This window comes from Arachis duranensis, chromosome 3 (genome assembly GCF_000817695.3).
Source record: "Arachis duranensis cultivar V14167 chromosome 3, aradu.V14167.gnm2.J7QH, whole genome shotgun sequence".
NCBI classification, from domain to species: domain Eukaryota; kingdom Viridiplantae; phylum Streptophyta; class Magnoliopsida; order Fabales; family Fabaceae; genus Arachis; species Arachis duranensis.
The window spans coordinates 10,872,639-10,895,178 of NC_029774.3; the positions used below are offsets into that span (position 1 = coordinate 10,872,639).

Here is a 22,540-nt window from a genome sequence, read left to right on the forward strand (position 1 = left end):
TCTTTATTTATTTGCGAAGGTACTTTTATTGCTACTAAGGGTTTTTCACTATCTATGATCCCTTAGTCTCTACTATGATGCCTCGTTAAAAAACCCCCTTCGGAAAAACCCTTTCTCTTGGAAAAAAATACGAAGTTGGGAAAAGAGTACATCATGGAGTAGAGTTCGCTTTTAACTGTAGTACCTTTTCATATTACAAGCATGCCACGACCTAGGTAGCTCAGTACCGTTTAAGTCGGTCACCTTGTAATAACCTTTTCCTAAGATCTCAGTAATCTTGTAGGGTCCTATCCTTTTTGTTGTCAGCTTTCATTCGCCCGAACTCAGTAGCCTGATATTTTTTCTTATCAAGATGAGGTCTTTTGCGGCGAATCTCGTAGCCATCCTTTGTCTCAAGAGCTCTTTCCTTATCTGAGTTTGCTCTCAGGTTTCTGGAAGGGGGTCACGTTCTTCTTTCGTGCTCTAGCATCATTGTAGAATGTTGTCTTTAGTTTTTAATAATTTTGGACTTAGCTTTCATGATAAGCCAGTGCCCCTACTCGAGGTCGAGCTTCATAAAGTCGGACTCGAGTATTCAGTCATGCCATTCTTGAATCTTACTATTTGTTGCTATGTGACTTTTACAAGTTATTTTGGACTCTCTTTTTGGGAGGTCGGATAACTTGTTTTATACTTGTTGTGTCAACTTAGTAAGGTCGGATACTTATCTCTTGGCTTGAGGAGGCATTCTTATAAATCGCCATCCTTTCTCAATTTGTTTTAAACAAATTGTTGTGACGTCGGGTTTACATCCTCTTCGTGTTGATGTTTGATTATGATCACGTTGTCCTTAAGTTATTTGTGCAATTCGTTTTAGGCTTTGCCCCTTGCCAGTTTGATTTAGTACAAGTGGCTTAATGAGGTCGGACCACGATTTGCATTTATAACTTCTTGCGCCACTTTGGATCTCATCACTTCAAGTCAGAAAAAGTGTGCATTAAGGAGTAAGGTGCGCTTTCTAGTTGTAGTATTCCTTCTGTTGTAAACATGGCACAATCTAGGTAGATTGTTTTCGAGTAAGTTGAGTATGTTGTAGTAGTTCTTTTTCAAGTCTTAAGTGACTTTGTTGAATCTTTTCATTTTGGTGTTGGCCTTTCTTCGTCCGCTTTTGGTCCGATGTCATTTTGGATTAAGATGAGGTTGTCAGTTGAGAAATTTCTTCGTATGACCTTCTCATGGCCATTTATGCTTGGGATCTGGTTCTCGAAGTTGTACCTCAAGAAAAAAGTCGGACTTTTCTTTGTAAGCTCTTAAAGGAAGTCGGATTTTTATTTGTAGACTTGAATCCTCAGAGGAGGTCAAATTATCTTCATAAGCTTGGATCTTTAGAAGAGGTTGGATTTTTCTTTCTAAGCTTGGAAAGAGGTCGAACTTTCTTTCTAAGCTTGGAGGTTTTCGACCTCATTGTAGACTCTGATCTTTAAAAGAAGTCGGAATCTCTTTCTGATATTCTTTGAGGTTTTTGACCTCATTGTAGGTTGATCGTGAAAGAGGTCGGATTTTTACAGACTCCAAAACGAGGTCGGATTTTTTCCTTGTCGAATCTAAAGAGGTCGGATTCTTCTGAGCAATGAGGTTTTAGATCTCATTGTAGAGTCTAACCTTTTAAAGAGGTCGGACTTTCTTCATGAGCTCTCTAAAAGAGGTCGGATTTTCTTTGGTGAGCTCCCAACTCATCTGACCTTATTATAAAGTCTGACCTTTAAAAGAGGTCGGACTTTTATTCGTGAGCTCTCTAAAAGAGATCGGATTTTCTTTGGTGAGCTCCCAACTCATCCGACCTTATTGTAAAGTCTAACCTTTAAAAGAGGTCGAACTTTTCTTCATGAGCTCTCTAAAAGAGGTCGGATTTTCTTTGGTGAGCTCCCAACTCATCCGACCTTATTGTAAAGTCTGACCTTTAAAAGAGGTCGGACTTTATTCGTGAGCTCTCTAAAAGAGGTCGGATTTTCTTTGGTGAGCTCCCGGCTCATCCGACCTTTGAAGAAGAGTCTGACCATCATTCCCTCCAATGAAAATTGGGCCTTTGTCACCCCGACTTTCTTTTTTTCTTTGGATTGGATTCCAGTTTTCTTCCTGGAAGACATCCATCTTTATTGGTGTGCAAACAACATTAAATTCTACCACAGGAATATTTCTTTCCATATTCATTGGCAGTGATGTAATTTGTGAGCAACCAACGAAAGATGTACCATGAGAATTCTTTGTGTTATTCACTGTTGTAATTGACAGGTGAATCCACTGAAGAAAAAACTGGATTCATCACTCCGTTGTCGGATTGGGTTGCATTCAAATTGGCTGATGCTGTGTATTTGAAACATGCAACTGTTCCATTTCATGAGTGGGTATCATGGATTTTTCCGAGATTGTAAGTTGGCACAGATGTCATTGTCCATCTTATTTCACGAAGAGGTTGGGATTAGTCACATTCCCTTTTCCTCTTTTTTCTTTTCACGTAACTTCTTTTGCCAATTGAATTTTCTGAATTGAAAATTCTTTTATTCAATTGGCTTTCGAGTTCGTCTTTTTTTTTTTCACGTAACTTCTTTTGCCAATTGAATTTTCTGAATTGAAAATTCTTTTATTCAATTGGCTTTCGAGTTCGTCTTGGTTTGCTTCTTACAATGGCCTTGGGACGGTGCTTTCTTCTCTTTTAATCCAATTTAACTGTAGAAGTAGAATCATCATCCCTATTTGATATCCTCTGCCCATTGGGAGAAGTTTTTACGGGATTTCTGATATCCATAGAAACTGTATTCCAGCTTCTTTTTAACATGCTTGCATCTTATTCATGTCGAGTGGTTGTTTGACTATGTTATTGATCATCCGCCATTATCAAGAGTTGAGCTCCAGGTCCCCGGCAACGGCGCCAATGTTCCGGGGCTTACCTAGAACCGGACGGTGGTTGGACTTGTTTGAGGCCCAAGCGCTGGAGGAGTGTGGTCTCCGAGCCGCCTCCGAGTTGTGTGTTCCAAGAGATGGGGGGTGGTACCTGCAAAGACACTCCGATGCCTAAGTCAGCATGGGGTTAAGCAGGTTTAGAATGCATTGGAACTTAGAGATACCTGAGGAGTGTCAGGATATTTATAGTGGTGATCCAATAACCACCGTTGGAGTAGTGCCACCTTTTTAGGTGGATAACCGTCCCTTTATCTAGGGATTGTTGAGATATGCCTTCTAGAAGTGGGTTGAGAGATTTCAGGGGCAGTTACTTATTTGAATAAGTGTTACCTGCCAGCTATCTCTTGAGCCCGACTTCTTTGGAAAGAAGTCTGTGTTGAGTCCGACCTCTTTTGAAGAGGTCGGTGAATAACGAAGGCCAATCTTTGGATTGGGCCTTTTGGCGTATTTGGACCTGGGTCATAGCGTTGGGTCAGGGTAGGAACAGTTGTCAAATAAATAAAGATGAAAATTTAAGTATAGTCAATTTTAACTTTACGTGAAATTAAGGATTTTCACCATAAATAATTCCTCATTACAACGCCAATACCCAAGAAGAATATCCTTTCAATTAACAATTTTCACCATGCATACGCATAAAGCATCATCACATACCACTTCTCTACAGCATGCACGAAATTGAAAACAACTAAAAGAGATCAAACATCAACTACCACAAAAGAAAATAAATCAAAAGAAGGAAAAAGAAAGAACGATGAATCAATGAATTGAATCATGCATCTATCTCATCAAGCCGACGATAACTTGGCATTATTCCCGACACTGAACCTGCTGCCACGACGGGCGTATTGTGCACGGTGGCATCCGTCGAGGACGGCGGTGAGATTGTAGGGGCTGACATCATCAGCGAGCCACTGGTCAACGTAGAAGAAGGTCTGGGAGCATGATTTATGGGGGCCAGTGGTAGTTACCTCAACATAGTCGCAATACCAACCATGGTGGGAGCCAGAGCCGTCAGAGGTGAGGTTGAGGCGGCAGACCGGGGTGTCTATGCATGGGCCTCGGCCGGTGAAGGCGTCAAGATTGCCGCGCTCCAGGTAGTCATAGCCTTGGCCCATGATCCCCCAGGCCCGGAGGTTCGGGACTCGAACCTCGCGGGCCTTTGCGTCACTGAGAGTGACAGTTATGTTTGCGTCTGTTCCTCCCTTTATGATGGATCCGGTTTTCACGTACATCGTGTACACACACTCCTGCTTATACGTACATACATACATAGATACATACATGTTGATTAGATGGATCGGAACACCAATAAGATTGTTCGTGAAGAGTGTAAAATTAAATTAAAGTACGTATATGAATAGATAAATTTAGAAGAGAGGTGTGTATGTGTGAAATTGAATACTTACATTGGAATCGCCACGGGCATCTGCAGAAAGGAAGAGAGATAGAAGAAGAAAAGAGAGGTATTGTTTCCTCATGGTCTTGTGTTAATTAGCTGTATTCAGCGACTGATCAGTGATCACTCTGCTGTTATGTTATTTTCTTTTTGATAGATTCAGATCGGAGAAGATGGACCATTTATAGCAATTATATACAGGGGAGACACGTTTACCATTCTACACAATAAGCACTATATCAAATTATCAATCATATATTTTCCTTTTCTTTCTTTTTAATATTGATATTATATAAATTTTAGAGGCTAATTTTTTTTTATATGAAAAACATATTGGTGTTTTTGTTGAAAATGAGATTATTTGGTATAATTATAGTGGATTTTGCAAGTGAAAAGTCAATAAGTAGGATGCGTGTTGGATATATTTTCTGCACATTCACAATTCTGTCATATACTTCAAATATTAATATTCAACCAAAACCCGTCTTCATCTCATATTAAAAATAATCTGCATTTTTTAGAAGCTACCATTTATATTTTAAAAAAAATTAAATAAAAAAAATATTTTTCACATAATAAATAAATTATTTTTACTTTTTTAAATGATCTTTTAGAAAAAGATAATTAAAAAAAAGATATTTTATTATAAGCTCATCTAAACAATCTAGTTATTTATGGCATATTTTTTTGGTAAGGGATATTAGCAATTTCTAAAGAAGAATTTAATTTTGATATAGTGTGAGTATAAGGCAGTTTGATTTTTACTTTTTACATGTACATCCACGTAATATTAGATTAGTAAATATAACAACTTTTTACATTGTCTAACATGAATGATTCATACATTAAATGACAGTATAAATATTTTACTCGGTAAATACTAAATACATCAAAATTAAACCCTAAAATTCGCTGGTCCTATATTTGGTGGTAATCTTTCATTACTCAACTTGAATGTCATATAACTATCAAGCTATAAGTCCAAATCTAATCAGCATTTCACTACAAAAACGTACATAATAACTTAACAAGCTCAACATTAAGGAAGTGATTCGCTTTTAAAAACCATAAAAGGTGACACATTTTGATCTTCATTTAACACTTTCAATTTCCTATGCATGAAGAGCACAAGCGACTAAACAAAATCAACTACAAGTTTCGCCGCACATTTTAAGTGTGATTCACACACAAGCGAATAGTGACTGCTATTTGACTATCATTCTCTCTAGGTTAATTTTTGTTGGAAAATCTCATTTCTTCTATTACTGCTGACTCAAGTGGTCCTAATTGTAACTCTTGTTATCTTAATGAAATCTATGATTTTTTTTTAAAATAGAAGTTAGGGGGAACGTAACGATAAGCATTGGCTGCCATATATTTCATTATAGAGAGTGACATAGAGTTAGCTATATATGTACAAAGACAGTAACCAAACCACACTAACGTGGCTGTAATTTACATGACATGTACACTTGGCAACAACAGCAAGGTTTATACGCAATTTGAATACATGCGCAACAAACCAACAAAACAAGATAAAAGGACTGAGTGTTTCTGCATTGGATCCAATGGGAGATCAACAATGGAGTATATTCCCCAATTATACTTGAATGTGCTACTACCATCTGAAAAAAAACAAAAGAATATAAGAATGAAAGAAAAAAGCCATGTTATGATACTAAGGAAAATAAATAAAAATCAGTTACCTTAGTCAGTTGTTGTTGGAGCTACCAAGATCAAAGTCCATTGTGTAATCATACTCAATAGTTGGAATTACAGAGGCCATAAACTTTAAGAATAAGAACAGGTACCTACACAAATACATCACTTATATTTAGTTATGCCACTCCAAGGAATAAAATGTGATTATACTAAGTCAGGCATTGCTAAGAGTGACCAGATCCAGAAGCGCCGTACCAAGTTCCAGTTGAAAGCTTACACAACTCACGAATTTGAATAAAAACAAGTCATTATTTATGGGAATTCAAGTTGTATGGAGTGGTTGAAGTTAAATTAACAGGCATAAGCATACATGTTGGAATTCAATATGGCATCTCAAGCATATAAAGTTGCCGCTATCTCGAGGAACATAATATAATTAACCATGGAAACTAGGAAAGGGGTAAATGACTATTGAACAAAAAACAAATGCATGCTTGACTATATGCTACAAACAATCTTTAAGCAGATTCCATAATCAAATATTCCATCACCTGAAACCCGGTAATTACATATCCGATAAATAAAAAATTGTGAAGCTAATCAGGAAACAATATTTGTATGGATGTTGTAAACAATTACAGACAATGTTGCTTTAGATTTATTAAAAGAAAACTCCAGCTTATATCACCAGGTGGAAGATTTTAATTACGTTTCTATGAAAGCAATAATATCTTAGACAGAAAGGGTTTACTTGTCAACTTCTGGCTCAACCCCACGTGACATCAACACATCAATGATTTTCTTCATCACTGCTCCATGTCGACATGGATGAATAGATGCATGCTTACCAGGCAAGTGAGGGTGGTCCTCAATTGTTACCTGTATATATTTCATGTTAGAACAACAACGTATTAACATAAGTTTAGCAAACTATAAATTGATAAATAGAGGGGTTAAAAACATAGTAAGTATTAAGCTTAATAGTTTTACCCTTTAAGCATGTAACTATGATCTATACATCAAAATGATTCATCCAACAATAAACATCGTATTGAATTCTGATAAAATATCTTTCACATAAACAATTCATGTCATATCTCACCGTTTTGCGAGCATGGTCCTGACTAACATCTTCAAGGACAAGTTCTTGTTGCAAAAGCATCCTTGACTGCAAGATGGAAAGATGGGATCATAAACCAGTGAACTAAGTTTCCAAGGTATAAAAATGAAAAAAGATTAAGGAACTGTTATTAACCCAGCCCCTGAGCCCCCAGTTCAGGATATTCACATCATTTATATCCACTACTTAAAATAAGCAAACATTAGTTGTCCTGGTAGGTTCACCGTAGGCTTATAGACCAGACAAAAGTGAATGAATATATATAGTTAAAAGAAGATCTTGTGGAAAACAAACCTCATCATACCCGGTAAGCCATACTCGAGGTGTTTGATAATATTTATCATACCTACAAACAAGTCAAATAGAACTTTTCAAACTATTGTCTAAAGACTGTTTGTTTCAAATACAAAATAGGTAGTCCTTTCTATCTGACAGAAAGAACAAGATACAACAAAGAAAATAGGAGAAGTACAAATATGTCAGGAATAAATATCCTCCAATAGTTTATTCAGGAAAATCTTAGCACTTGTGTGATATGTCGAGAAAAGATACCCAGTCTTCTCTGATATCACAAGTAGCAGTTTGTTCAGGAACAAAATGGCAATCAAGAAAAGTTACACTGAAAGTTTGAAACTCATCTTACGTGATACTAACGTCGTAAGTTCGGGTTCGTAGAATATTATCATCATCAGGTTCATGAGCCACTAGATATGTAGACTGAAGAGTAAACAATGACAAAATCACATTTCTTAAATCAGTACTAAACAAGTAAACAGTGAAAGTATATAGTTAATAAAAAATAAGTAAACTAGTGGAGAATTATTTGAAATATTATATTACTATTACAAATTATGCAAATAAAAAATAAAAAGTATTAAAATGAAAAATTGAGTTAGAGCTCACTTTCAGGTTGTAATTGCCTACAGCCTACCTAACATTTTAATTCCAACAAATATTGCGAGGACAGACTACCCTGAAAAGACTCTTACAACAAGCATAGTATGAGAATACATCTGCATATGACAGACGATACATATTTCTGTTCTCTTTCATGTGATTCAATAAAACTTCACTTTTCAATCCAAATACAGATGTATAACAGTTAGGAAACAACAATCTAACTTCCTAGAAAGTGATACCCAACTTACAGGATCTGTAACAATGTTATCAGTTTCTTCAAACTCAGCCATATCCGGAATATCATCTTCCTCATCACCTCCCATGTAGGATGAAATTTGCTTAATAGGTCCCTTTTTGCTGATTTCTAGGCTTTCCATGGAAGGTAAATCCTCTTCCTCGTCGGATTTGGTTTCTTGAAAGAAAGAAATAAAAAGTAATAATACAGGTGTAAGGTATGAGCATCAAGGAATGGGATTAGAACCAAATCACAATATACTGATATAGAATAGAAGCTCTTGTTTTGTTACTCCCACAAGTTTGGGACTTATGCTAGTCCTGTATAAAAAAGTATTATAAACAGATATATTATTCATGCTCACAACCATAGGACGGATTTTATTTCAATTTCAATGGTAATTATTTCAATTCTGGTTAGTAGCTTGAAAATTTATTTGAAATTTTGGAGATTTCAATATTTTGCAGATAAATCCTTAGGTCTTTGTTGGCTGGAGGTGAGCTAGCCACACTGGACTCAAGGGAAAAACAGTTGCTGAGACCTTAATACCTGTCTACCTGGACATTTGCTGGTATCCCACTCACAAGTGGGAAGAACTTAATTCAAATATGGAAAGCCCGTCAAGGGTTTTTTTTGTGGTTGTGGTGGGTTGGTGGGGAGGGGAGCAGCTCCAAGGTGGAAAACAGATTATTAAGGGATTTGATTGGCCAACCCAATATGTTTATGTGAGTATGTCAATGGAGCAACTTGGTCATTCACTCTCTTTTTCATCAAAAGGAGGAGCAGAATTATGATTAGATGGGGGTTGTGGCACGCCCAGAAGCTCGACATGAGAGTCTGACGTTGACACCGATCTGCGATGCTGTTGCCCCACCACTTGCATTTAATGAACATAATACTAACTAACTTTGGGATAAGCCTATATTTGTAAAAAGCAAATACTACGAAACCATTATTGCACTAAGATTGTGGGGGTTATTTTAGGTAGTGGACTAACCTAACCCCAAGCTTGTGTAAGGCAATGTAACACAACCCTAGAATAATGCCTCCAGCAACATACATACCTTTAGGTTTTCCATGAGTTGCTAGCCAGCCATCATTTTCTTCATCATCAAGTAGAACTTCTCCTCCAGCCGCTTCGTATTCTTCTTCAACAGATGCAGCTCTCCGCAAACAAGGCACTGTCAAGTGTTAAGCAACTTCATAAACCAGCATTAATGAGGACAGCCACAGTTACTTGTTTAAGACCACAATAACAAATTCAGGAGAACCTCAGGGAAATACAGGTATCATAACTTTCTAGCTTTAAGGACAGAAAGAACAACATAACACAGTTCAAACTAGACTGAAGATAACAAGAACAAAGATGTATGACATACAAATACATCCCAAGCTCGACTCTTACCATTCCTAGTAATTAAGAATTGTTTATCCGCTGGCAAATATGGCTTCCTTTTGCTTGGCTCACCAGATTCCCTATTATGTGCAATGGGAAAACAGAATATTAACAATTAATGAGGGCACAAAAAGAAGGACCTCTTAATTTTGAGCTTTAGCAATTGCCATAACACAAATGAATGAAAATGTTCAATGCTTGCTAGTAGTTAATACTTAATATTAGTACATGATTCAAATCATCCCCGAAAGTCCCATATGACCCCAAACCCTTTGTTACAGGGACCGAAGCTATATAACTTGATTGAAATCCTTCTGAGAGGTAAAATTTTGAAGCTTGAAAGCATATTTAAAAAAATATATATTTTGGAAATAACGAATATCCATTAGAGGAACGAAAACATCGTGTAACAGGGACCCTAATTAAGAAAGATTAAATCTTTGGGATGAAAAAAAAAGGAAGGGGGAAAATTTACCAGGACCAAGTGGGGCATTTGGCAACGAGATTGTCGCCGGCGGTGACGAACTCGGAGACACTGAGAACTCCTTTCTCTTTGAAGGCTGAGACGGTTCGAGCGCTCGTGATCCTCTCTACTGTGCCCTTGAAAGCTTCGTGAATCTTCTGAGACAGAACCATCCTCTTCTCTTCTGAAGAAGTTGAATGCAGAAATGCAGACTCAGATTGCAGACTGCAGAGGAAGAAGAGGTATTGGATTACGCGAATGAGAGAAAAAGTTTTGGACTTCCTCTCTCGGTTTTTTTTTTCTTTTATTTTTCCTTTTTCGTTTTTTGCTTTAAACACGGTCACCTAGTCTATAAAAACAATAATTATTGGTTTGTGGATTTGCATTACTTGTTGGTTTTTCACATTTTTAAACTAAAATAAATAATTAATTATTCCTTTCTCTAAATCAATGTTTTCATATGTTTTTTCTAAATTATTACTTTATTAGTAAATAAAGCGAGCGTAAGTTTTTTCCAACTGAGAGTGAGCTTTTTTATGAGAGATTACGAGTAAATTGCAGTGATAGTTTTATTTTACCCAAATCACACGTTTTCACATATTTTATTCATATTATGTGTAAATCATCACTTTAACATTAGGGCTTAAAGGAGAGGGAAACAAGTCCAGATTTAAACTCCAATTTTTATCTTTTGTATAAATACTTATTAATATCAAATTAATAATTTAATTAGTTAATCATATATAAATAATATTTAATATTATAAAATATGAAAAGATTATATGTCGTATTTAAGTAAAATAAATTTATTTTTACAAATCGGATTAGATAGAATGAAATTGATAAATTTATAATATGGATAGAATTCTAGTCAAAAGATCTAATAAATTTATATTTTATATTAGGGTAAAGTATATTTTTTGTCCCTTTGACAAAAGTTTCAAAAATATCCCTAAGTTTTATTTTGTTTCAATTTTGTCCTAGAAATTTTCGATTTGCATCAAATATACCCTTAGCGGCTAATTTTTCAAAAAATTTAAGACTAATTCAACAACAATTTCATAAGAACAACCCTCAACACAAGCAAATCAAGCATCATTTTCATACATTATTATTAGATTGGTCTTAATTTTTTTGAAAATTTAGCCGTTGGGGGTATATTTGATGCAAATCGAAAACTTCTCGGACAAAATTGAAACAAAATAAAACTTATGATTAGTTCAATAATTTAATGGTCTAATCAGAATTGAACCGTAATTAAACTGATTTAATTAAATATACAATAAAATTACTAAAAATTTAATATAGAATTTTAAATTTTCAAATTCAATAATTTTTAAATTTTTAAAATTTTATAATTTTACATAATAACTTGTTTATATTTTATCACTAAAAATTCACAAAATAAAATTTTTTTAAAATAATTTCTAAGTTCTAATCTAATAATTAGCAACAATACTCATAGTTTTTAAATTTTAATAAATAAATTAATTATAATAATGATTGAAATAAATAATTTAAAAAATATTTACTAAAATAAATACTTCTCTTATCTCATTTACCATGTAAACGAGATAATTTTACATATTACACGACGAGATAACACAGATGGATGTGATACGTGTATATCTCATTTACAGTGTAAACGAGATAAATATTACATGCATTTTTAAAAAAAATTGAAAATAATAAAAAGTATTAATAATATCAATAATCCAAACTTTTAGCATGTAATTAGTACAAGATTAGTAGGAGAGATTAAAATGGATAAGTTTGATCAATTAGTACTCAAAAAGATTGATGGGAGAGTGGGAGATAATCATTTCAATTCTCTTATGATCCAATCACGTGGGATAACGTAATTCTCTTCCCACTAAACGAAATATATGCAAAATTATCTCGTTTACAGTGTAAGAAATATTTATTTTAATAATTATTATAATTCATTTATTTATTAAAATAAAAAAATCCCAATACTCATTACATTAGTAACAAAAATATAAAATCAACAACAATAGAATACACAAAATTACACAAAAACTCAAACTAATGACAATAGAATTCAAAATCATAAAACATTTCAACAATGACTTCCCATCAAGTATTCAACAACGAAAACTCATAATCCAAAAACAGATCCAAAATTGAAAAATCCAAAATCAGAAAAACTAAACAAAAAATCCAAACTCAACATCCAAACTAAATTCAGAATCACTTCAGCAACAAGCCAACTCAGAATACAAAATTAACAATAATTCGACCATCAACTCTAACTCAGAATCCCATCAGCAAAATTAACAATCAGACCGATTATCGAACTGGTCTAACTACTAGTTCACTGATTTACTGGTCTAATCGGTTCAACCTGAAAAATTGTTTTATAATAAAATAATAAATAAATTATAAATAAACACCTTACAACATAATGATGGACCGTACAATTGAATCACAAAAGCATAAAACAGTATCACATCACTATAAAATCACAAAACACAACAGAACAATTAATCAATAATCATACAATCTAGGCAAAATATTTGATGGGGCTCTCTACGAAAATTCCATTTGATGGAGCTGTCCAAAATATTTATAAAATAAGTTCAACTTGTTATGTTTTATTTACTCTTAAGCAACAAAAGTTTTACTAATTTTATCTTAAACCTCACATGAATGTTGATTAACAGATTAGCATATATTGTATCAAGTTTGCAACAACGAAAGACTTTAATCTATATATCTAGCCTCAGATAGCATGGCAAAATTCAAGTCTCAACATTTGCACAGAAGAACAAGACATGAATAAATCTAAAATTAATTTGTTTCTTCATAGAGCCTCAATATGCTACCTTCATCTTCAAATCGTTCTTTAACCATCTCTTACTTTTCTTCATTTAACCATCACCAGTTTGATGGTGTAATAGAACTTCCAAGAAATGCTGACTTCAAATTCCTCACATTTAATTAGATATAGACAAAATATCGAACAAAAGGATGAACCAAATTGAAATAGAACCTAAGCTGATAAACAAATTCCAGCAATTCAAAAAATTAACCAAAAAATTAGTAACCTTTTACTCTTAATTATTTTTTCAACCTCCATCTAATACAAGTCACATTTAGTGTATAAGAATGTAAGAGTCATTTTTCTAATACAGGCAACTTGTTATCCACAGATGTATTATTATCAGGAATCGCTTCTTGATTGATAGTGTCATCCATAACTGAATTCAATAAATTATAAAACAATCACAATCTAATCTAACTATCTGAGCATAATTAAGTCACAAAAATACAAAACACATTAGCGGCATATTAGTATTACTCTCTCAGCAGCTAAAACCCTGAAACACAAAACACAAAACACACAACAGCACAGCAGAACCTGAGCTTAATAATCAGATAATCATCTATACACAAAACCAACGTTCTGAAAACCAGACCGGCCATCAAACCGTTTTAATAACTGGTTCAGTGGTTTATTAGTCCAACCGGTGGTTCAACCGAAAAAATCGTTTTAGAATAAAATAATAAATAAATTATAAAGGACCAAAGATGAGGGTACTCCAAGAACTCCTATTAGATGCTGTCAACAGCATTCAACATTATCACATATTCTCACACACACATACAAAGCCTTAACTCAAAGAACAACCACAGCAAGTGACTTGGAAAGAAAATGTAAACACCGAAACAATCACAAGCATACAGAACATGTGAATATTATTATAGCAAACATAATAATAAAATAGCTCTTCTAATGCGTCTCTAAAAATATCCCAAATCAAGAAAACTACATAATCTGATCCACTTGATTCAGAAAGCTACATATATTAGAAAAATTAAGAATCAACTAAAAGAAAAAGAAAAGGAAGGCCTGGTTGATTCGATTCAATTGCCTGAGATGAAGAATCAAACAGGGCTGGGAAGCTGAGAGTTTAAATGTTAACCTCAATATTCAAGTAACATGACTCCATTATTGTTATTATTACACCCCTCTAATGTCACAAACTCAATGTATATTATAGTCCGTTGACACTTGTGTATTCACAACTTGGCCTCATCATTCTGATTCATACCTTAAGTAGAAGAAAAAGTCCCAATCAGCTTTCGTTACAATTTTATCCAGAGAGTTGGGGTTTTGGTTTGGAGTTCATGCCAATGATAATGACAAGAGGGATGAATCCGTGAATCAGTAACATAGGCAGTGCAAATTTTAACAAAGTTCATCACAATTATTAACAACAACAAAAAGCACTGAAGGAACACTCAGTAATATAGGCAGTGCAAATTTTAACAAAACTCATCACAATTATTAACAACAACAAAAAGCACTGAAAGAACAGTGAATCAGTAACATGGGCAGCAAATTTAAAATTTAAAAGTTATCAATTTAAAATTTATCATCAAATACAATCAGTGAGCAAAGCCAATCAATCAAGCACTGACTGAGCATTCTGTTCTGATTCTGTGACTGGGAAGCAACAAATTCAAGTTACAGCAACAAATTTAACAAATCCTAGTAAAGTCCCGATTTACAGCAAAAAGGCAAATTTATTGATTACCAATTCAGCAACATGCAGAAATACAGGGAGAAGGGAAATCTGGAAAAGAGAGAACACTAAACCAAAACATTAACCAATAATCACAAAACACTAAACCTTCACCTAGCAATTACAAACAAAGCCAGCAATTACAAACATTAGCACATTATAAAACATTCCAAACCACTAAACCTTCACCCAGCAAAACCAGCAACTACAAACAAAGCCATCAGTAAATTTGAACAAAAAAATTAAGGGCCATCAGCAACTAACAGAGCCATCGAGCGATCAGTAACAGAGCCGTCAGTAACAGCGCAAAGAATTGAAAGCAACAGACTAACAGAGCCATCGAGCCATCAGTAAATTTGAAAAAAAAAATTTACAGCCATCAGCAACCAGCAAATACAAGACAGATCTATCAGCAGCAGACAATTACAATTTACAAAACATTACAAGAAAAATGGAACAAAAATTGAACAACAATTTCAGAACTTCAAACGAAGAAGATGACCGAACATTCAGAAATTAAAAGGAAGAAGCGGAGGCGAAGAATTGAAAGCAGGGCCACTAACCTGGGTTCCGTGCCGAGAAGCCAGCGAAGATGAAAACGACGTGCCGAGCTACCTGGGGAAGAGGAAGATGAAAACGACGTGCCAGCGAAGATGAAAACGACACGGGGAAGAGGAAGCAGCGGCGGCGCTGAGGACCCGGGGACGGCGGCGGCGATGAAGGGCTAGGGTTTTCCTTGGCTTCAGAAGTCTCCAGGGAGTGCACGAATGATTGGGGGAAGAATTGGGGGGTGGGGTTGGTTGGTCACGAACGGTTCTGCTTTTGTTTTGTTTTGTTTTTTTATTTGCTTCATTTTATTCGAACCGGCCGGTTATCGGTCCGATCCAACCAATCAGTAACCGGCCAAATCAACGGTTTTTAAACGGTTTTTCCCACGGTTATAAGTATCGGACCGGATCGTTTTTATTGCCGGTTTCTGGTTGAGAGAGAGAGAGGTGGGGTATTTCTAGGGGTGTGTTTGGGATTCACGTTGAGGAAGAGAGAAGCTCGTTTGAGCGTCTTGAACGTTCCACTTTTATGTTTGGCAATTTTTTAGAACTCTCAACCTAGAAGTGCTTATACCTCTAAACGTACGTTTATCAGAAGCAAAAATTTCTAGCTTATACGTTCACGTTGGAAAAGTTTGGTTATCATTAAGAAATTAGATGAGAATTTTTTTCCTTTTCTACCAACTTTATCCTTTGTTTTCTTCTATAAAAAAAATGCAAGTAACCATATAACTTTTACAATAGTTTTTTATGTATGTTTTTCGTTCCAATTTTTTTTCATGCAAATTTATTTCAATCACGGTCCAGATAAAAAAATTTATTATTTTTTATTTATATAAATTCTTTTTTCTATTCTTTATTGTACTATATTTATGTTATGTATAAATTTTTTTATTTTTTATTTGGTTTTATTTGTATGAATTTTATTTACTTTTTATTATATTTTTTTTTATATAATATATGTTGTTGATCGTAATTATTATATACGATGTTTGCATGTTTTTTTTCGTTTTTATTGTACTTCTGACTGTACTTTTTTTCGTCTTTATTATATACTAATTATAAATAACAAAAGAGTCATAAATAATAAAAATTTATAGTCTAAAATGATACTAAATTAAAGAGTACTAACGGTACTAAAAAATTTATAGAACATTTTCTTTTTCTTTGACATTATAAAATGTATAATACTATCTTTCATATTTTTATTTTTTATTGTATTTATTTTATTTATATGATAAATATTTTTTATATTATTTTTTTAATGTTCTGTTTTTTCATGTATATTATTATTTTTAATTGTTTTCTAGTTCATATGAATTTTTTTATTATATGAATTTTTTATGATATCTCGTATTATTTTTTATGTATTTTATTAGTGTTTTATCATGTCTCTTAATAAGATCTATTCAAATATCTAAAGTAAAATAATAGAATAATATAAAAAATTATTTAAATTGATGTCTCTTTTAGTAATTTTTCATCTAAAAGTGATTTTGAGTAGTATAATCTAAACAACATTTATTTTACTATAATCCATTTTGATATAAAGATTGCCAAACATAAATCACATTAACACAAACTTACTTTTCATCAAAAGCAAGTTTGCAAAATCAATTTTATACAAACTATAGTTTGCAAACTGTAATCCAAACACACACTAGGAGAGTTGATAAAGAAAATGAGGTCGTTGAGGGTATATGATGAATCCAAAATCCCAAAAAAAACACCCAATTTCATCGGTACACTGGTTAATTGTTGATTCGACCGATTTTTAAAATAGTTTTTGTTAGCCAATTTTTTGTATCAATTGAACCGATTAAATGATCGATTTTTCAATTAATTCGATCAATCAGGTTTCGTTTTCAAAATCATGATATATATATGATAATTATTAATGAATATTTTTGTGAAATAGATTAAAATGGATATTATTTTAATCTTGTTAAAATAAAAGGTTTGTTTGTGTGACTTTTTACAAAAAGATCTTCTTTTTAAGTGCTATATTTTTAAAATATTTTTTAAAAAAATAAAAATAATTTTATATTTAGATATTTCATATAAAATTATATTTTTATTTGATAATTATATTTAAGTATAATAATATTAAAATATTTTTTTATTTATTTATTATGTTAAAAATATTTTTTTTAAATGAAAATACCTTTAAAAAATAGATGTAAATTATAAATTCTAAAAAATATATATTTTAATATTTTTATTTTTATTATTACAATTTTATCAAACATACTGAAAAAAGTTTTTATTGTAATTTTTTAATAATTTAATAACATCCAAATAAACTCAAAAGACATATTTCATAAATAAACGAGATAAAAGCGCATCAAAACATCTCTTCTCAGAATAGAGAAGTTTCATATTTTTTTTCCTTATTAAAGTTTCTCACTTAAACCCCCATAGATAATGCCAAGCATTTTTCGATACAATAAATTTGAAAAAATTTATAACAACATTCTCTTTTAAATATATTTTTTTATCTTTTTTTAACACTACACCCAATTTTATTTTCTTATTTGTATATAATAATAACAACAACAACAACAACAATAATAATAATAATGGTTCAACAATTTGAGAATTAACCAAAATCAAAGCTATATTCTTTTATCTATTTCAATTCATAACAAAATTTAATTTTTATTTATATGTGTTCTAACAAAATCCTTTAAATAAAGCATGTAACTCAATTTAATTTTTATTCCTTGTTTTGGGTTTTTTGTTTTTTGTGAAATTTTGTTAGCGCATGCCTGTCAATAATATAATAGAATTTTTTTATAAATATATTATATATACATTAAAACTTTATCAAGTATTTTCAGAATATCTGTTAATGATATTTTTTTAGAAGTATAAATAGTATAAATTATATTTGAGATTTGACAAAATTATACTTATTTTAAGTCAGCATTGCATCCAACTCTATTTATGGTTTAACCTTTATTAAATAGTCAAATAAAATATTTTAACATTAACTAAAATTGACCCAAAATATTATGAATGAAAAAGATTGAAAGAAATTAATTAATACATTAATTCAAATTTTCATTTTTCATTGTCATTGTCATTTATCACTACTTTTAAAAGTATAGTAATTATTATTAAAGTTATTGAGCCTATTTTTCCTACGACGACAATTTATGATTGTAATATTTTTTCGAAAGGAAATAATTTGTTAAATTACAAATTAACTTTTTTTTTTACTATATCAATAATTTCTCACGAAAAATTTTATTAATTGTTTTTAATTTTAAAATGATAAATACAAATTTATTTAACTTCCTATTTTTATAACATTAGAGAAACATTAAAAAATGCATTAGTAATAATATAATTATTAAACGTTTCTTTTTTCCACCGGATATTATTGAAGAAAATTATTTTCTACTTAATGATAACAATTTGATAAGCAAATTAAAAGGGAGTGACCTTATTTATTTAAAAACGGCAGTATATTTTTTCTAAATATATAATAATATTATTATTAAATAATATTTATTATTTAATGCTGAAAGTCAAAGTCCTCAGTATTGAACGCAATAAATATATAGCAATAATAAGAAACAAAATAAAATAAAATAGTGCTATAACCATAATTGGCGCGATATATAGCAGTAACCATGACGTTACTGCATGATGCATTCCATTCAATTTGTTCTCTCTTCATTCACCGCGCAACAATGGAGGCCACCCCAACAAACCTCGTCCTCTTCCTTCTACCATCCATTCTTTTCATCTCGCGTGCTCCTCACGTGACACCAGCCACCCCATGCCCCCCTTGCGGCAACACCACTGTCCCATTCCCGCTAAGCACCACCCCAACCTGTGGCGACCCCGCCTACAAAATCCGTTGCACCACCAACACCCTCCTTTTCGACACGCTCAACAACTCCTACCCGATCGAGTCCATAAACCCTAAGTCCCAGCGTCTCGTGATTCGTCCGGCACCGCTCGTGCCGAACACGTGCATCACCACCGACAAGATTCACCAAGGGATCCAACTCAACAACACTCTCCCTTTCAACATCACAAGCTCCAACACCATTGTTTACCTCAATTGCACCCAGGCGCTTCTTTTGTCGCCGCTTAACTGCTCCTCCTCCAGCCTCTGCCATACCTACATCAACGCCACCGCCTCCGCCTCCGTTTGTAATAACGGACTGCTTTGTTGCACGTTCCGTACCGGCGGGTCCAGTAACTCCTACCAGATTCGGGTTAGGGATGTTGGTTGCAGTGCCTATTCGAGTTTTGTGAACTTAAACCCGGATCTTCCGGTGAACCGGTGGCCCCAACCCGGTTTGGAGATCCAGTGGTTGTTGCCTAGGGAAACGGTTTGCGCATCGCAGAAGGATTGTGATTCTGCCACGTCGGCGTGTGGACTAGATCCTAGCTCTGGGAGTGGGATCAAGAGGTGCTTTTGCATCAATGATCTTGTGTGGGATCCCATTGATGGGGTCTGCACGAAAAGTAAGTTGAACTTGTATAAAATTGTTGTTTTCTCTCTTTTTTCGAATTATTTCTCACGTGGAAAAATATTTTCTTTGGTATTGACTTGTGCAGAGGCTACTTCTCACGATCCCAATGGCAGTGGCAGAAATAGAATAACAGTAGCAGCACATATTGTATAACTAAACGGCGAAATTCTTCACGTGATATGTTAATAATTAAAAATCGTTATATGAATAATTAAAAATTATCTAATATTTTTTTAAATTTTATATTAAAATAATTATATGTGACTCTTTCCTGTTATTAAAAGTAGAGAATCAGTGTCCACACTCTAATGTGAGAACAGAGTCTATTTTCCATTATTTTAAAATGTGATAGGGCTCAAAGTGTTTGAGCTATCTTGAGAATAATAAGGTTAGATAATGATGTTTCTACTAGTGGACTAATAATCATCTTTAATTATCTTCGGTCAAAATTTGTGAAAGAAAACTTCATTTTCTTTTATTGAACTTTGATGAATTTGGCGTCACCATAGCTAACAAATTTTAATATTCAAAATGTTTGATCAGATTATAAGGTTGCTTTTAATTTAGAAGATTTGTGCATGATTTTCACAAGTTCAAACATCTATATCATACTCACAACGTTAATCTTGTTTAGATTACTCTCTTTACAGACATGGAAAAAATTAATTGCCAAATTAGCATCTTTCAGGACCATAATTTTGCCAGCTTTAATTGTGTGTTTCGAACGAAGAATGATTTTTGAATAAAAAATTATTCTGGCTCTCTTTTAATTTAAAATATTTTTTAGAGTAAGTTCTTTACTATTTGAAGGGAGTTTATTCTTGTTTGAGAGAGTATATGCAAGTCAGTCATTATTTGAAGAGGGTTTGTTCTTGATTGGAGTTGTGCGATGTTCTTTGCTGTGGCCTTATTTTGTTATTTTGTTACTAAATTTTTTGAAGTTATATTAGACATTTTGATTTGAATAAATATAAGTCAATTTACAAAAAAAAATTCATAGATATTTTTAAAAATACTCCTAATTTTTTAAAGTTGTTAACATAACTATATGAGTTTTTTAATTTACTAATGAAAAGTAAAATGTTTATACTTTTAAAAAGTACAAGTATATTTTTAAAATTTTTTATCAAATCAAACCTTAATATAGTTGATAATGTCCAATGGTTGATTGAAGTGACAATTTATATTGAGATTTCCATACAACAATTTTAAGAATAACAGAAGAGCCAATTAAAAAGCAAAATGTGGCATCACTCATTTGAATACTTGATGATTGCTTATTACGTGCTAATAAGTAATTTTATTGAATCTTTTACTGCAGTTATTTTTTTACTATTTTGAATAATAAAAATTAATTTCAAAAATAGGTTTATTAATTATTTATTTATTTCAAACACTGTATCAAACAAATTCAGTTCCCACAAAAGATTCAGAATTAACCAACATCACCTAATAAAATAGGAAAGTTTTCACATGTGCCAGAACACTTTATTGATATATTGCTATGTCATAATGCAGAGCCGTTGAGATATATATTAAAAAATTATAAAGGTGGAGATGGATTGGTACTTAGTAGAGTTATGTAGTAGAGTAAAGAGACAGAAGGTGTTGGCTGTTCTTCTAACAGGTTAAAACGTGAACCAAATTAGAGTTTGTGAGAATTACATAGTGGACAGTTGAATGTGTTTTTTGTCTTTTTGTGAAGCTATTGTTTGGAACCAAGCCTTGGTGGCCTTGTGGGAGCCGATGCAAAGATTAGGAGAATAAGTAACACTATAACAAGGAGAATGTGAGATGGAACCATTAGATTTAGATATGACAACAATAATATATGTGACTATTTCAACAAATAAAATTTATATCCCGACCAAAAAAATAAATAAAATTTATATTAAGATGTTATTTTTTATTGCAACAAATAAAATATAAAATAAATTATATTTTAATTTACGATATATGATAGATTATTTTATATAGCTATTAAAAATATGTTAAATAACTATGTTTGTTAAAAATATTATTAAAATAGATTTTTATTTAAAATATTACATGTATAACTATATACAATTTAAAATATTACATGTATATAACGGTAAATACATATATATTTCATAATGAATTTATAATCATGTTATTTTTTACCATTATTTCATATGTTATTTATTTATATTTTAATATGTTCTATTATTAAGGTCATTAATATATTTTAAAAGATTTTTTATTTTTATTTATTAAAATTCAAAATTTATAAAAAGTGATATATTTAATGTGTACAAGTTATTTGGCTTATTTTAAACATCTATTGTTTGTAATTTGTCTTAGTCAAATTCATTGATGATATCATTAACCTATTTTTATTTTAAGTCTTTGAATTTGGTGAAAATCATACGCTCTCTAAGTTTAACTTCTAAAGAATTGTTTGTAAAATCGAATACTAAGTCAATGCTAAAATGAATCGAATTTGGAACTCTTATTTACGCCAACGAAGATTTGCAAAAATATGTCCACCAAACAAAATTAATATGTTTTGTCTTATTCATAAGTCAATGTTCAAGTTCAAATAAATGTGGTGTTAATTGTATAACATTGTTGTAAAATCAATTTATTTAAATTTGTAGAAGTTTATAATTTGATCAGAAATAATGTTAAGATAGTTCTCCATCTAATGAACATATAGATTTCCATGTTAAAATTCTAGTTTCATCACTGTCGACCACTATCATCCATGTGTTACTGCCACGCTGGAGGCCGAACGGCTCAGCGCTGGTCGTTCCTAGTTTTTCGCGGCTCTTTCAAGTCGTTTTTGTTTTTTTGTTGCTTGCCGCCTCATTTCT

General features: G+C 32.4%; 3 protein-coding genes across 4 annotated transcripts; 1 reads left to right on the forward strand and 2 right to left on the reverse strand.

Moving 5' to 3' along the window:
* Positions 1-3,459: 3,459 nt before the first annotated feature.
* LOC107495539 (PLAT domain-containing protein 3-like) lies at positions 3,460-4,481 on the reverse strand. The gene is made up of 2 exons (XM_016116684.3): positions 4,350-4,481; positions 3,460-4,190 (listed from the first exon to the last, which is right to left on the reverse strand). The coding sequence occupies exons 1-2, from the start codon at positions 4,419-4,421 to the stop codon at positions 3,729-3,731; spliced, it is 534 nt and encodes a 177-aa protein (XP_015972170.1). The 5' UTR covers positions 4,422-4,481; the 3' UTR covers positions 3,460-3,728.
* Positions 4,482-5,690: 1,209 nt separating this feature from the next.
* On the reverse strand, positions 5,691-15,473 carry LOC107495596 (autophagy-related protein 3). 2 transcript variants are annotated; one of them, XM_016116757.3, is made up of 11 exons: positions 15,229-15,473; positions 10,128-10,299; positions 9,662-9,732; positions 9,321-9,437; positions 8,270-8,433; positions 7,765-7,838; positions 7,416-7,467; positions 7,104-7,169; positions 6,753-6,880; positions 6,046-6,150; positions 5,691-5,964 (listed from the first exon to the last, which is right to left on the reverse strand). In XM_016116757.3, exons 2-10 carry the CDS (start codon positions 10,286-10,288, stop codon positions 6,051-6,053), a joined length of 933 nt encoding a protein of 310 aa, XP_015972243.1. In that variant the 5' UTR covers positions 10,289-10,299; positions 15,229-15,473; the 3' UTR covers positions 5,691-5,964; positions 6,046-6,050. The 2 variants fall into 2 exon arrangements, with proteins under 2 accessions (XP_015972243.1, XP_015972245.1); XM_016116759.3 differs by having other exon boundaries at positions 10,128-10,340.
* Positions 15,474-18,891: 3,418 nt separating this feature from the next.
* LOC110273278 (wall-associated receptor kinase-like 20) lies at positions 18,892-19,867 on the forward strand. The gene is made up of 2 exons (XM_021126055.2): positions 18,892-19,698; positions 19,792-19,867. The coding sequence occupies exons 1-2, from the start codon at positions 18,912-18,914 to the stop codon at positions 19,857-19,859; spliced, it is 855 nt and encodes a 284-aa protein (XP_020981714.2). The 5' UTR covers positions 18,892-18,911; the 3' UTR covers positions 19,860-19,867.
* Positions 19,868-22,540: the final 2,673 nt, after the last annotated feature.

What these genes read in the sequence shown, in the direction of transcription:
- LOC110273278 (XM_021126055.2), top strand. Translation starts at nt 18,912, where the DNA reads ATGGAGGCCACCCCAACAAACCTCGTCCTCTTCCTTCTACCATCCATT. An exon ending in TGATGGGGTCTGCACGAAAA is followed by an intron (nt 19,699 to 19,791) that starts GTAAGTTGAACT and finishes TGACTTGTGCAG; the next exon opens with AGGCTACTTCTCACGATCCC.
- LOC107495596 (XM_016116757.3), bottom strand. Translation starts at nt 10,288, where the DNA reads ATGGTTCTGTCTCAGAAGATTCACGAAGCTTTCAAGGGCACAGTAGAG. An exon ending in ATAACATTGTTACAGATCCT is followed by an intron (nt 7,839 to 8,269) that starts GTAAGTTGGGTA and finishes TTTACTCTTCAG; the next exon opens with TCTACATATCTAGTGGCTCA. An exon ending in GGCTTACCGGGTATGATGAG is followed by an intron (nt 7,170 to 7,415) that starts GTTTGTTTTCCA and finishes TCCATCTTGCAG; the next exon opens with TCAAGGATGCTTTTGCAACA.
- LOC107495539 (XM_016116684.3), bottom strand. Translation starts at nt 4,421, where the DNA reads ATGAGGAAACAATACCTCTCTTTTCTTCTTCTATCTCTCTTCCTTTCT. An exon ending in ATGCCCGTGGCGATTCCAAT is followed by an intron (nt 4,191 to 4,349) that starts GTAAGTATTCAA and finishes ACGTATAAGCAG; the next exon opens with GAGTGTGTGTACACGATGTA.